Source organism: Rhagoletis zephyria, unplaced genomic scaffold (assembly GCF_001687245.7).
Source record: "Rhagoletis zephyria isolate East Lansing unplaced genomic scaffold, Rhagoletis_zephyria_1.1 Rzeph_scaffold_14455, whole genome shotgun sequence".
In the NCBI taxonomy this organism is placed as follows: Eukaryota; Metazoa; Arthropoda; class Insecta; order Diptera; family Tephritidae; genus Rhagoletis; species Rhagoletis zephyria.
The window spans coordinates 1-14316 of record NW_016171524.1 but is presented as its reverse complement, the minus strand read 5'-3'; the positions used below and the strand labels follow the sequence as shown (position 1 = coordinate 14316).

Here is a 14316-nt window from a genome sequence, read left to right as displayed (position 1 = left end):
CTGGCTCGGCAAATATTGTGGATGTCTATCGCAAGTCTTCCTGAATTGTGCAACTTTTTCGCTTTTGCCCCACAAGATCAACGCATGCATACACACAAATTTATTCGAAAATTTGTATTTAATTTTCACTTTTTGACGATGGTAAATTTATTATAGCTTTGCGGTTTTTCTTTTTTTTGTTTGGTTATTAATTTTCGTACGAATATAATTTGAATAAACGTCGCTTGCACTAAAGATTTTTTCGATTTTCCAATTACTTTTATTAAATTCTTCACTTTGATAATTTAGATCATTTCACTAGTCACTAGTTTTAACGCAATGACTGCCGTTTTTCAAGCTTTCATTTGTTTTGGAATATTTTAATTCAATTTGTTTGGAAATCATAAAAATTGTTATGAGAAAACTTTGCATGAAAAACTCGATGCAAAGGCAAGAAAACTCTGAAAAATGCACAGCAATGACGGCAGCTTCTACGGAAAAACCTCGCTCGTCCGCTGCTTTCACAAACCAATAAACTCAACCAGTTTTTTCCACGATAGAATTGAAAATGCTGAAAATGAAAATCAAATGAAAATCCAACGGCGGCAGCGAATGCGAGAAAGCGCACAAAAATAATAAAAATGGAGTTGGGCAATGACAGAAAAAGGCGAATGGCAGTGCAATGGAATAATCGAGATGTTGGCGCTGCCAGCTACAAATATTTAGTGGTGGGAACAGTTAACAGGAATATAATGGCAAGGTTACACTTAAAAAAAACTTGTTTTACGTTTTGTTGCTATTAACAGAAATGCAAGACTTCGTTCACATCCACGCTCACGCGGATGATGCCTGTGCGCTATCATCAGGAAAATAGGCTTTGTAAAAACACATAGAATCCTAGATAAAACTGATGAGTGGTACAATTTGCAGAGTTCATTGCCAATCCACAAGAAAGGTCCAAGGTGGAAAGGTCCAAACGCGCTACCTACTGCGAGATCAGCTTTCTAAGCATCGGGTATAAGGTCTTATCGAGCTTATTGTGTAAAAGACTGAAGGCCTGACTGAGTAGGCAACTGAGTAGTAAAATCCTCGCTCGTCGTACAAAAATCGTACTGGTGTATGGCGCGCGGCGCCATAACACAATAAAATATCTGTGGAAACGACTTTTGGAGTTTTCGAGACAAATATTCAACGAATTGGCGATGGCGAATACCGCAGACGAGTAAACGATGAGCTTTACAACGATTACATTGGCGCTTACACGCAGGGCCTTCGGGAGAAAAATCGGGCCTCGGACTGAAAAATCACGGGTCCCTATACATAAATAGTATTAATTTAAAGCATGAGATAATTTCCTTAAATATATATATAATATATTTATTGATATAATATATTTATTTATACTAAAAGCCTATAATTAAGAAGCAAATACATTCTAAAAAAATAATAACAAGATATAGTTCCGATATTACAGGCACCTTAAAAAGCCCGTGCCCGTGGGGATTCAGCCTTTCCCCCCTCCCTGTTGTTGTTGTTTTAGCAGCTACACCAACCTCACTCTGATCGATTAATATCTTGGTCGTTGTCGTCAAGATCTACTAACGGAAGCCCTAAGAAGCGTACAGCCTCAATAGGGGCGGTCCATAGGGACGAAGGCGTTAGGGTTGTCGGGTTTCCCGGGCATAAGAAGAGATGTTTCGAATCATGGGGTGTCTCTCCGCATGCCGGACACTCATTTGGCACATCTGCATCTAGTCTGCTCAGGTATGAGTTTAACCTGCTGCAGTAGCCAGAGCGAAGTTGGGCTATTGTGGTTCTGCGCCTAGAACGGCTCTGGAGTCTACATAACTCGAGACTGATTCCCTGTGAATGCCGTTCAGGGTCTATCGATAAGCTGACGGGTCCACAGGTTGTTTAATGAACCTCTGGACTACGTCCGTCAGTTCGTAGAGATGCCTCCGGACGTGCCTGGGCGAGGGCTCTTCTGAAAGCAGTTGCCTATTTGGGTAACCACGTCTATGGCTCCCAACAAGAAACTGCTTGCAGAGCATTGTGTTTTGCTCCTTAATCGGGAGCAATTTCACCTCGTTGTGCAGGTCGGCCTATTGCCTTGTATGTTTCCAGCAACGTGTCTTTGTCTTTGCCCCAAGTACTGCCGGCTAGCGACTTGGGGACCTTGTTGCGGCTCTGTACTTTGTTGACAATAGTGGTTGCGTGCGCAGAGAAGGAGAGCAGACTGTCGAAGGTTACTCCGAGTATTTTGGGGTTATTCACCGTCGGAATTGGTGTATCATCGACGTGAATTCCCAGCGGTAGCCTGACCTCCTTTATCCAGGTGGCGAACAAGGTCGCAGAGGATTTTGTAGGGTAGAGGGTTAGGCTCCTTGCAGTGAAGAAGCGAGAAAGCTCGGAGAGATACCCGTTCCCTTTCGAACACAAGTCATCAATTCCATTCCCAGTCGCCATGATCGAGCAATCTTCGGCGTAAGAGAGAATCGAGACTCCCTCTGGTGGTTGAGGGAGCTTTGAAATATAGAAGTTGAACAGTAGTGGGGAAACGACACCACCCTGTGGAACCCCCTGTTTTATTTAACTGAGTTTGCTCGATTTGGCTCGGGTTTTACCCGACCAAGGGCTGTTGTTTCGGCGATCTAACCCCNAGAATCGAGACTCCCTCTGGTGGTTGAGGGAGCTTTGAAATATAGAAGTTGAACAGTAGTGGGGAAACGACACCACCCTGTGGAACCCCCTGTTTTATTTAACTGAGTTTGCTCGATTTGGCTCGGGTTTTACCCGACCAAGGGCTGTTGTTTCGGCGATCTAACCCCATTTAGGTCGGCGAAGTATCCCCCCTCCCTCGACGGGCCTACTTACACGATATGATAGTGTTTGGCCGAGCTTCGCTAATTTGCGGCGTGCGCCTTGATGTTTGTCGGGAACATGGACATAGCACAGCGTATTAAAATACAGCGTATACGCTGGCTTGGTCATGCCGTGCGTATGGACAGAAACGCTCTAGCTTAGAAGGTATTCAACGCGGGTCGTGATGCTGGTAATAAATGAAAAGGAAGGAAAGGTCTACTGCTCCAGGGGAGCTAGTGGTAAAAGTTGACGTCTCTCGCCCATGGTAATCAACTGGCTCTATGAAACCATTTCGTTTTACGTAGCGCTTGTCTGGTTGAACTCACTGGAAAGGGATTGTCCTAATTGACGATTAGTGGGGCATAAAGAAACATGCAGAACCTGTACCTTCGAAATTACTCCCAGTAGCTGCGTCTCTATCTACATTCCCGCAAGACAGGATTGTCGGCGACAGGATTACTTTTGCATGTAACTCTTCATCAAAACTATGTTTAGAATTCCGGACTGCTCGAATGTCTTTTAGGTGATTAACGGTAGATTAACTTTGAAGAGTGTGACGTTAGTTAGGGAATCCCAAGGCGAATTAATATAAGGTGGTGTTACTAGCTCAGCTGATTTTGTGTAGGTGTTTCGCCGCACGGCTTCTGATATCAAATTGAAAAATTTTGTTTGAATTTCTACACACACTCTTACAGATTTTGACAGTTTATGCCGCCAAAGCAAAAACAAAATACATGTAAATTTTTGTTTTTGTACTCCTGCTATCACCTTATATTAATTCGCCTTGGGGAATCCTTTATTTGTGCTTAAATATTTTCGTTTTATATAGACTTTGTGGATGTAATGTGCGCAAGTGCAAGTAAAACTAAATTTTCTTCACTTCATGCCCAACGTTTCCCTAAATTTCCTTAGCGTTTTCAGGGGCGAAAATATATTTATGTATACGTGTACAAACAAAACTTAGAATTATACATCAGTACCAGTCGCTTTTGGTGCTCGTGCTTGAAATCGATAAGGGAGTGTCTGACCTCTCTATCAGTCGCGTCGGAGTACTTCCGATTTAGGCTCATTTGGGTGTTATGCCACAGTGACGTTGCGGGTGACAGCGTGGCTGATGACTTGGCAAGGAATGGCACCTTTGAAACGTGATTACTGTATATGGAACAGCCGGGGATGCCTCTCTCCTCCTTCGGGACGGTTGGGTGAACACTGAACTAGAACTAGAGCATGCGCAATTGCAAGATCCTTCTGGCCTGAGGCGGATCGCGGGCAGTCAAAGGAACTCCTTATGCTTGCAAAGCTTCAACTCTGGCTATTGGTGGGGGTTCCGAGAGGTGATTGTGCGATTAGTATTCATGTGGTTAAGAATATTGCCTGATCCCTTTTGTATCAGCTGCAAAGTAGATGATGAGCATGATGAGAAATCCGCGGAATTTCGCCGACTAAATTAATGCTCTCCGATCTCAATTATCGTGGCATTACAAAGGAAAATCTTTTAATTATCCTACAATCTAACCTAGCCTTACCTATAACAAGTCCATTTCAAATACCTTTTGCGTTATATGTAAATTAAAATTCCATTCTCTTTTTGTTTCTTTTTTTTAGTTTTAGTTTATTGTTTTGTATAACTTGCATTATTTAAGTACAATTAATTATATATATGTATATATATATTATTTTCCACCCTTTATTTTCTCATACGATTTTATCGGTTATCTATCATTCATTATCGATTAATGATTAGCCAGTTTATTGTGTGTTTGACTTGAGTAAGAATTTTGTTAGCGATTATAAAATCGTCACCTCGATCAACGCACATTTTCCATCTAGCGATTCATAGTAAAGTATATAAAATAATTTTTGTTTTTTTTTTGTGTCCAGTGAGTGGTGAAAAAAAACGAATGTTAAGAATTGTAAAAAAGTAAAGTAAGGTAAGGATTTTGGTTGCTTGGTTTCTTGTTCTTCTAGCAAGTATTGTAGTAATTTTTGGTGTTAGCTGTTTATTATTATTTTTAGTTTTTCGGTTTTTGTAAAGCTGTTTGTATTATCGTTTTGCTAGATTTGTATCTTTTGTATGTTTATTTTTGTCCTATTTGAAAGTGTGTGTAACGCACTTTTTTTCTAACAATAATTCAACAATGTCTTCAAGCGATGCTTGTCTTTTGTCACTTTTTTTTTTTTAAATGCATTCGCCATTGCGGGACATATGTATGTAAATAGTTACACTATTGTTTATTGTTATTATTTGTATTTAGTATTATTAATTATTTGCATTAATTGATGTTTATGTTTTTAAATACCTTTTCAACTTTTCATAGTTCACAGTTACTTTAATTTGCTGCTGAGTTTTTTTTCGCCATTAGCGTTATTATTATTAAATATTTTGTTTTTGTAGTTGGCAAGAGTTAATAAAAGTGGAAACTTTTTAAAATTGCGTGTTTTTTTGTTGTTGTTGTGAATTGTAAAATTGGTGTGTTGGTAAATGTGTGTATGCATGTATAAATTTATTATTCTGATATTTGTTTGTTTTTCAGTGTTAAAATCCATTTTTTTTTTAAATTTAATTTAATTGTAAATTTTAATTGTTGTACACCATCGCCCGTTGTTTTTGTTTTGTTTTTGTGTGTAAATGTATGTTAGTGCGCGATTGTGTACACGTGTGTAGGGGAATTCAGTCAATTGTGTTTGGTTTTAGTTTATTGAAATTATTCTACGTGTTTTTTTTCAAGTCAAAATAATTGAAAATTCTTTTTTATACTCATCATGGTTCAGTTTTTGTAATGTGTATATCTTAATTGATTTTTTGTTGTTATTCATAAATATGTGTATATACATTGACACTGGCACCTTAATAGTTTACTATTTACATATAAGAAGGAGAATTTTTAATATAAAAAATTGTAAAGTATAATTTTCTTTTTTAATAAAAATGTTTTTTTTTTTTTAAACTGTACATACATTACAATTGATTTTCTTATGTACATAGATAATTTTTTTTTAAATTTAGTTTGAAATACTTCATAAAATCATATTCTTATAGCCGTTTTGTTTTTTAAGTCACATTTTACCCACATAACTTCCTTAAATATTTTACATTTACATATGTGTGTTTTTCAATATAATAATTTTTATTTTTTCATGTTTGTATGGTTTTAAATTTTTATTTATGCAGAATTGTATTTACCTAAATTGACACAGATATTAGTAGTAGATCACAAAGCGTATGAAGTTAAAAAAAAAAAATAATAAATTTTGTATGGAAAACCTATTTATTTACGAGGCATTTTTGCGTTTAGATGAATACCCTGAATATTTGAAAATAACCAGTTAAATATCAAATTTGCTTTTTATTTTTAGATCGTTGCAAAATCGTTAATTTTTTATTCGTTTTCGGTCCAATTTAACGGTTATTTTGTGATTTTTATTTTTGTTGTTTTTTTTTTATAAAAAATAAGCAATATTTTGTGATGTTTTCAAATAAAAATAAACGCTATGGCTTCTTATTTTTTTCAAAAAATTTTACCGTTATAATGGAAACTGCGTTTTTATAACCGATTATTCCTCCTATATATCGATTATACCTCATTGATAAAATAAATATCACAAAATAACGGTTACAATTCGAACGTAAAAATAGAAATCCAATTTTAACGGTCCTTTGGTAGTATTTAGTAGTGTATGAAATAGAATTATTAAATGACAAAACGAATGAAACAAAACTACTTAATGCATAGAGGAGTAAATAAAAAAAAATAGTTAAGAACAATATATAAAAATGCTCTTAAAACCAAAAAAAGAAAACTCCTAAACAAAAATAAAACTTACTTATACTATGTTCACACATGCATCTTAATTGTGCAATTAAGAAATTATGAGTTGCGTGGCACCATAAATAGTAGAGAATATCGTATAGGCTAGACGATTTTTTAATGCTCTAACAATAAAAACGGTCCACTGACAAAACTTGAATGTGGAATATTTGCTGGAGGAGTTCTACTATCGTCCCTAAGTTGCGTTTTCTAGTGCCATCACGCGTTTTACCCAAATAAACACTTTCTCATTTCCTACTACTTTTTTGTTCACCATCTTTCTTTCTGTCTTCCGCACACGAATTCAACACGTAACGCTCTGTCAAAAATGAAAATTCCCTTTCTTTGGCGCTAGTTCCGCGTGATTGTGGGATGCTTCATACAGGTTATAAGGGCATGAGGATTTTTGACAATTCTGTGGCGCTTGGCATGCCAAGTTTATTTTTTTTTTAAGCTAAATTTCAGCCAATGTTTCCATATTTACAAACACAAATTTTCCCGAATAAAATCAACATCGACATTTTAAGTTGTCAAATTTTAATTATGGTAACTAAAGTGAGCGTGTGCATCAATTAAATGTAAAGTTTGAACATAATATTATTTTATAAAATATTTTTTTTTTTAATATTGAAAATAAAAATTAAAAATGTGCATTTATATTGTGTTTTTTTAATTAAATTAAAATATGCATGTTTTTTATGACATTATTTAGCAGTACATACACAATGAATTAATTTTCATTTTTTCTTGTATAAATATATTTGATGTATAATTATGCAAGTATGTATGTAAGTACATATTTATAAATTATTATGTGTATAAATATATTTAACTTATTTTTGTTTGCAGACGCTATTCAAATCTTGAGGCCATTTATTACATGCATTTTTAGTTGATTTCATTTCAGCTTAATTGCTTGCTATTTTTAGCACGCTATGAATATATTTTTTTTATTTATTTTCTCTTTTGTTTAGTTAATTTTTTTTTATAATTTACACCGATAAGTACACACATACATACAATTAAAATGTATTATTAATTTAATGTTAGCCAATTATAGCCAGAAAATGAGCAACAAGTTGCCGTCACACAATCGATAAGCAAACATAACTGAAACTTTCATTTCTATGCTAGGCATTTGAAAATTCCTATCGATTGTATGCAACACTTTTCCAAACTTTGTAAGCTCACTAAAGCTGCTTTTGTAGGGCCGGCTATATGTATATACTTATGTTCTTTTATATTAATGCATATATGTAGTTATGTATGTTTTTCATACATACATAATTTTAAGAATTTAATAAATTTAATGATATTATGAAAATATATGTTTTTTTTTATTTCTAATTTTCAATGCATTTATGTACAAACACATACCCAATTTTGTCACTGTGTGTACGTATTTTTCAATATTTATTTGCCTTTGTAAATTTTGTTTTTAGGAAAATGAGCTGATCTTCCGCGGTTTAACCTGCTTTATATTTTATGGAGTAGTTATAGACAAATGCATTTGTGGAACTATTTTTTTATGTTTGGTTACAGTATTTTGCCATTTCTGTGAAATGAATTGTTTTATTTTTCGGTTTTTATGATCATAGATACAATATAAATATCTGCTCATACTTGTTCATACACTTATTTATATATGTTTGGAAATCAAAAACAGTGTTTAAAATTATATAATTTTTTACACTAAAAACTACTTTATATATTTTAAGTCCAAATTAAATCTGATTGTGGTTAAAACGCTCGAGCTAGCCGGTTTTAAATAAAATTAGCCGTGGTCGATCTTTTATATTTATGCTTATCTATATCTTCATCTCAATATTCGTCTTCATCGTCTTCATATTCATTTTCTTATTTTCAGTAACTCAAAAAAATTACCACGTGGTAATTTTTTTTGTTATTTTTCTATAAAAATACCGTCCAAGCTTTAACCAAAACCATATGATTCAAAACCATACAATTCAGGAAAATTTTGATTTGACTTTTGAGAGTTTTTTTTGTGTTCTAAAGATTCAGATTAAAAATGATTGTGAAAATTTGTTTAATTAATTTAATTTAAAGATTAAAAAATTTAAATTTTTATGAACATTTGTCGAATTTTAATAATATTTTGTATAAAATTTAAAACTGTGATTTCTATGGTTTTAATTAAAGCTTAGACGTTTTTTTTTATAAAAAAATAACAAAAAAATTAGCTCGATATACATTACGAATATTAAAAACAAATCAACACGTGATAATTTGTTTGAGTCACTGTACCTTCATCTTCATCTTTCCCTTACCATCTTCGTCATGTACCACCTACACCGTGGTGTTAATAGTTTAGGACAAACTTCTCCGAAATCCAATTAGAAGTCTCTCTTCCGATTTGTGAAATACCCAGTGAAACTTCGGAAATCCTCCCAGCCTAATTGAAGGAGTGTTTCATTTTACCCATTTGCTATAGGCTCCCTAGTATATGCTTTGTTTAGCCCACAAAACGGGTTCGGACCAGATGGACATATTTCGAAGATGTGCCTCTTCAAATGCATTCTTTGTTACAAATATTCTTTTGCATATATTTTGGCTAATATTTGTTCATCAAGATATACGAATTGTTTAAGAAGTAGTTGAATCTTATATGAGTTGAATTAATTTGTTTGAAATAATTAAAAAAAATCTAATAAATTATAAAGTACCCCATACACTTGGCAAAGCATGCATATCATGCGCGGCACTCAGTGTTGTTTGGAGTTTATTTTTTTTTTTTGTTATGAAACCTAACGAACAGTAGATGTATGAACAAGTATGCATGTACATACATAAGTACATATATACGTATATATATATGAGCACTATGTATATGGTATTAGTTTTACATTTAAGCATTTTTTTACAAATAAAGCATCTGAGATTGTGAATCAATTAATTATATTTAGTTTAGGCTCGGATGAAGTTAATATTTATGTACTTTATAGGTGTAAGTGTGATTTGTTAGAAAAAGTATTTTTGTTTGTATATATGTATGTATATAAATAAATTAGTGTATGTTGCTGTAGATTCTAGAAAAAGGTTTTTTTCTTCATGCTTATCTATGTACACACATATGTATGTATGTAAGTATGTATAAATAAAGTGTTAATATGTATGAGTGTAAATGCTTGCGTGTAAGTACATTTGTATGCAATATGTAAGTAAATATGTTTATGCATGACTATTTGTGTATACTTTAATGCTAAAAAGTAATGAAAGTTACGTACTTTTGAGAATATTCACAATGTTTTTCGCACACAAAAAATTAAGTGGTATTTTCCGCATACATATTTCTTAAGACTAGTTTTCACTATGTCAAATTGTCAAATTTAATGCCATTTGCTAACAGATAATTGAATGTAATTTTCGAAAATGTGGTAAAAAACGGTATGTTAAATCATTTTCACTAAAATATAACTTCAGTCGTTTGCAAGTCTTGCCAAATAAATTGTCTATATGTTTTTGGATTCTTGTATTTACTAACGATATGATAACAACAAATTTTATTTGTCACAATATGACAAAGTGAAAACAAGCCTCTACTCGCTTTCGACTCACTAGATGGGCTTCAAATTCTCTTTAAAATTGAAATACCCACATAAATGCGCTTAATACGGCATATTTTTTGTTGTTGTATTTTACTACATAAGTGATAGTTCTTCCCGCGTTGTTTTGACAAGTATTGACATTTTCTCGCTGACAGCTGTCAAGCAGTTGTCAATGCTGCCAGTGTAGCGCTATGCGTTTTTACTAGTAATTGAGTAATGTTCATATGTATTTGTTAGAAAAAAATTATAGCTAATCTATAGGTATAGTATAAATAGGGAAGAATTTGACAAACAAACTTATTTTATAAAGTCCAATTGATTTTTAGTGGATATATTTTCAATTAAATTATTTACTTATTCCTTTTTTAGTTTAATGTTAAGGATTGTTTTGTTTTGTTTCTTTGGCAAAGGAATTTGATTCCTCGCGCAATTTACGTACACAATACTTAGTTGTTGTTTTTTTTCATATTCTCATCGCAATTTTGAAAGTTTTTTAAACTTGACAAAATGTTTGAGACTGACTTAAATACGCCATAGCTGCACATCGCTTCATCGCTTTTTTTAAATGATACTATTATAGTACTTTTTTGTTTGCGTTGGTGGACTTTTATTTAGTGTTATTAAAATCGTTTTTAGAATATTGTTAAAGCGATATTACATAGCGTTTTCACTATGCCCGAAATTGCACAATTTTGATAATCAACTTCAATTTGAAATTGGAAATGCTTATGCGACTGATCTCAAATAAAAATCAATTTCTAACAAGCTACGGCTTATGTTTTCGCTTGAGCTTCTGCTGATCTCTTAAAATAAAAAATGAGAAACTATTTCTCTAGAAACGACTTCATCTTATTTTAAACTAATTTTTTTTTAATATTTTAATGATTATTTTGAACCATTTATTTTGTTCTATTTAATTTTTCTTGCTTAAAATTCTTTCTCAATGAGGTAAGTTTTTAGTCACATTCACGAAACTGAGTCAAAATTTGACCTACCTATCTAAAGTTGTGACTTATACACAGTTTCCAAAGCAGGTTTTTCCATGACCAAATTGATAATCGTATCGCGTACACAATTTGTGTGACGTGGAAACACACAATAATATGTTTTCTTCGAAAGCTTTGTGTACTACACAGGAATTTCGTTCAATTATGCCGTATTTTCACGGTGTATTAGAATGACAAACATTTTAATGAGCAAGTGCGCCATTAAAAAATAACCATGTCGTAGCGCTGCCAGGAATAGTCATTAAGCTCGTGTCCACATGGTCTTTTTTAGTAGATGATTAGGTTATAAATCAAAATTAGTGGCTATTTTTTTTTATATTGTATTATATGTATGTATGTATGTAAGTATAACCGTTGCTTAAAATATAAATTTTTTTGTAATTTAAATTTTGTTTTGATAAAATTACAAGTTACCAAAAAAATTAGATGTATTACATAAAATTTTAAATTTAGAAATTTTATCTTAAAGCATACAATTTTAAGGTACTTAATTTTTTTTTGATAAAAACATAAACGAACAAGTAATTTTTTAGCAAAAAGCAAAACCGACTTCAATTCTCATATAAAAAATTTAAAGCCGCGCTTAATTTCTTCATGATCCATTGATCGGATCTAAACAAAATTAATATGGGGCCACCTGCTTTAAAAAAGAATTTTAGCAATCGATTAACGTAGGCCAAAGTTGTGTGGTAACTTACATAACAAAAAAATAATAATAATAACAAGTAAGAAAGTCTAAGTTCGGGCGGAGCCGAACATTAAATACCCGGCGCAAGTATTAAATATGTTTTTTCACCTTTCCGAAACCTTCCGCTAGATGGTAAGCCGGGGTGTATACATTTTGCGTAAATTAGCGTCCTTCAATTTCGAAATATTGAAGTTTCAAGCATTTCTGAAATTTACCGTTATATGAGAAGCGGCCGTTATTTTAGTCCGATTTCAATAATTTTCAACGTTTTGCTTATATGTGGCAAGCACAATAACCACACCGAGTTTGGTACAAATTGGNTTTGATAAAAACATAAACGAACAAGTAATTTTTTAGCAAAAAAACAAAACCGACTTCAATTCCCATATAAAAATTTAAAAACGCGCTTAATTTCTTCATGATCCATTGATCGCATCTAAACCAAATTAATATGGGGCCACCTCTGAGGTTTCGCCTTTCCTTTAAAAAAGAATTTTAGCAATCGGTTAACGTAGGCCAAAGTTGTGTGGTAACATACATAACAAAAAAATAATAGTAATAAAAAATATTCCGACGAATTGATAACCCCTTCCTTCTTTGAAGTCGATTTAAAATGAAATTTCTAAACATTGTAAATTTTGAAATTTTGCAAAACTTATTTTCAAAAATTCCAACGCCTTTTATTAACACTAAACACAAACGTTTTTAAGTCCCTTCATACGCATCGATGTGAAAATATGCTATTATTTACATTACAGTGGTGGATTTTCGGTATTATGTAGTTAAATATTTATAAAGTCCAACACTCAGTATGCCCTCAAACACTTATGCATCACAAGTACTATGTATTTTCTAATAACCTGTTTTTTCTTTATTGTTAATTGTGATAATTGGCCTGGTGACAGTGGTTTCAATTTTTACGCTTTGTAAGTGTGTATAAACCAGCAAATTAATTTAAATTAATTATCCCGACCCCATTTCTTAGTCATATCCACTCACTTTCTCATTACACTTTTCAATTTTACATCACAAAAGGCTGCTGCTACTGCTGCTGCTTCACCTCCACCTACACCTCCTCCACTTCATCCACTTCATCATCCTTCTTGCGCTGCGTCCTCTGCGCTTACTTCTTATTCTTCTTTCTCTTGCTATTCTCCTCGGAAGACGTAGACTCTGCTGAGGTAGCTTTGGGATTGGGTGCAGCACCAACAACAACTTTATAAGTGGTTGGCTTCTTGCCGAGCTGTTGTGTGGGTGGTTGTTGTGGTGTGGCATGTGTTATGTTGTTGCTAATGGTTGGAGTGGAAGTGGTGGCTGTTGTAGTGGCGGTCATGCTGCTCGATGGCGTAACTGGCGTTTCATCCAAGAACAATGGATTCTTTACCTCCATTTCGCCCATTGGCTATGTACGCGTTGGAGTGTTGGAAATCGATGAAGAAGCAAAAACACAAAAAAAAAAAAAACGAAGAAAAAAATGGAAAATAAATTTATTATTCTCCGCCTGCTCAACCACTCGTTCGACACACTTAATATAATTCTATGTGCAAATATGATTTGCAAGAAATACTTACCGGTGCAAGACCAGGACACTCATACACAGTGTAATCACCCTCCTCGTTCTCCTCATCATCGCTTTCCACATCCGACATGCCGCAGCTGCCCTCCGCCGCCTGACGATTCTCCATCGCAATTATCTGCTGTTTCTGATGCTGATAATGGTACATTTGTGCGCTTTGAGCCAATTTGCGATCGCCTNTTCGACACACTTAATATAATTCTATGTGCAAATATGATTTGCAAGAAATACTTACCGGTGCAAGACCAGGACACTCATACACAGTGTAATCACCCTCCTCGTTCTCCTCATCATCGCTTTCCACATCCGACATGCCGCAGCTGCCCTCCGCCGCCTGACGATTCTCCATCGCAATTATCTGCTGTTTCTGATGCTGATAATGGTACATTTGTGCGCTTTGAGCCAATTTGCGATCGCCTGAGGGCGAGATGTCCTTATTCGGTCCGGTCACGCCATATGCCGGATATTCAACATCCGCTGCCGCCTTTGATTTGCGATGTAATCTGCAAGAGTTTGACAAAAAAAAAGAAGCCACGTTAAGTAAACAACAGTAATGCCACGCGCCATGCGTTAGCGCGCAGTAGGAGAATAGACTTACGTGTACCAAGCGATGCCGAGCGCTATCAGACCCACTGTCACAGCGGCGCTCACACCTGCAATCAATGCCACCAGATACATGCCCATCTCACCGTCCACGCCCAAATGTTGCCGCACCACCATACCACCATTGGCATCACTACCGCCGCCCAATGCCACCACGCGACTATTGTGCATGGCCATCACCGACTTGCCTTCCTTCTGCAGCTTGTCGATGAGCGCGTGTCGTGGA

The 14316-nt window shown here is 34.4% G+C and overlaps 1 protein-coding gene across 1 annotated transcript; it reads right to left on the bottom strand.

Moving 5' to 3' along the window:
- Window positions 1-12341: 12341 nt before the first annotated feature.
- Window positions 12342-14312, bottom strand: LOC108378579 (neural proliferation differentiation and control protein 1-like; the record flags this gene model as incomplete). The annotated part of the gene is made up of 3 exons (XM_017634877.1): window positions 12342-13313; window positions 13723-13990; window positions 14086-14312. Coding segments are annotated over 3 exons (774 nt in total), but the record flags the coding sequence as incomplete, so codon positions are not given.
- Window positions 14313-14316: the final 4 nt, after the last annotated feature.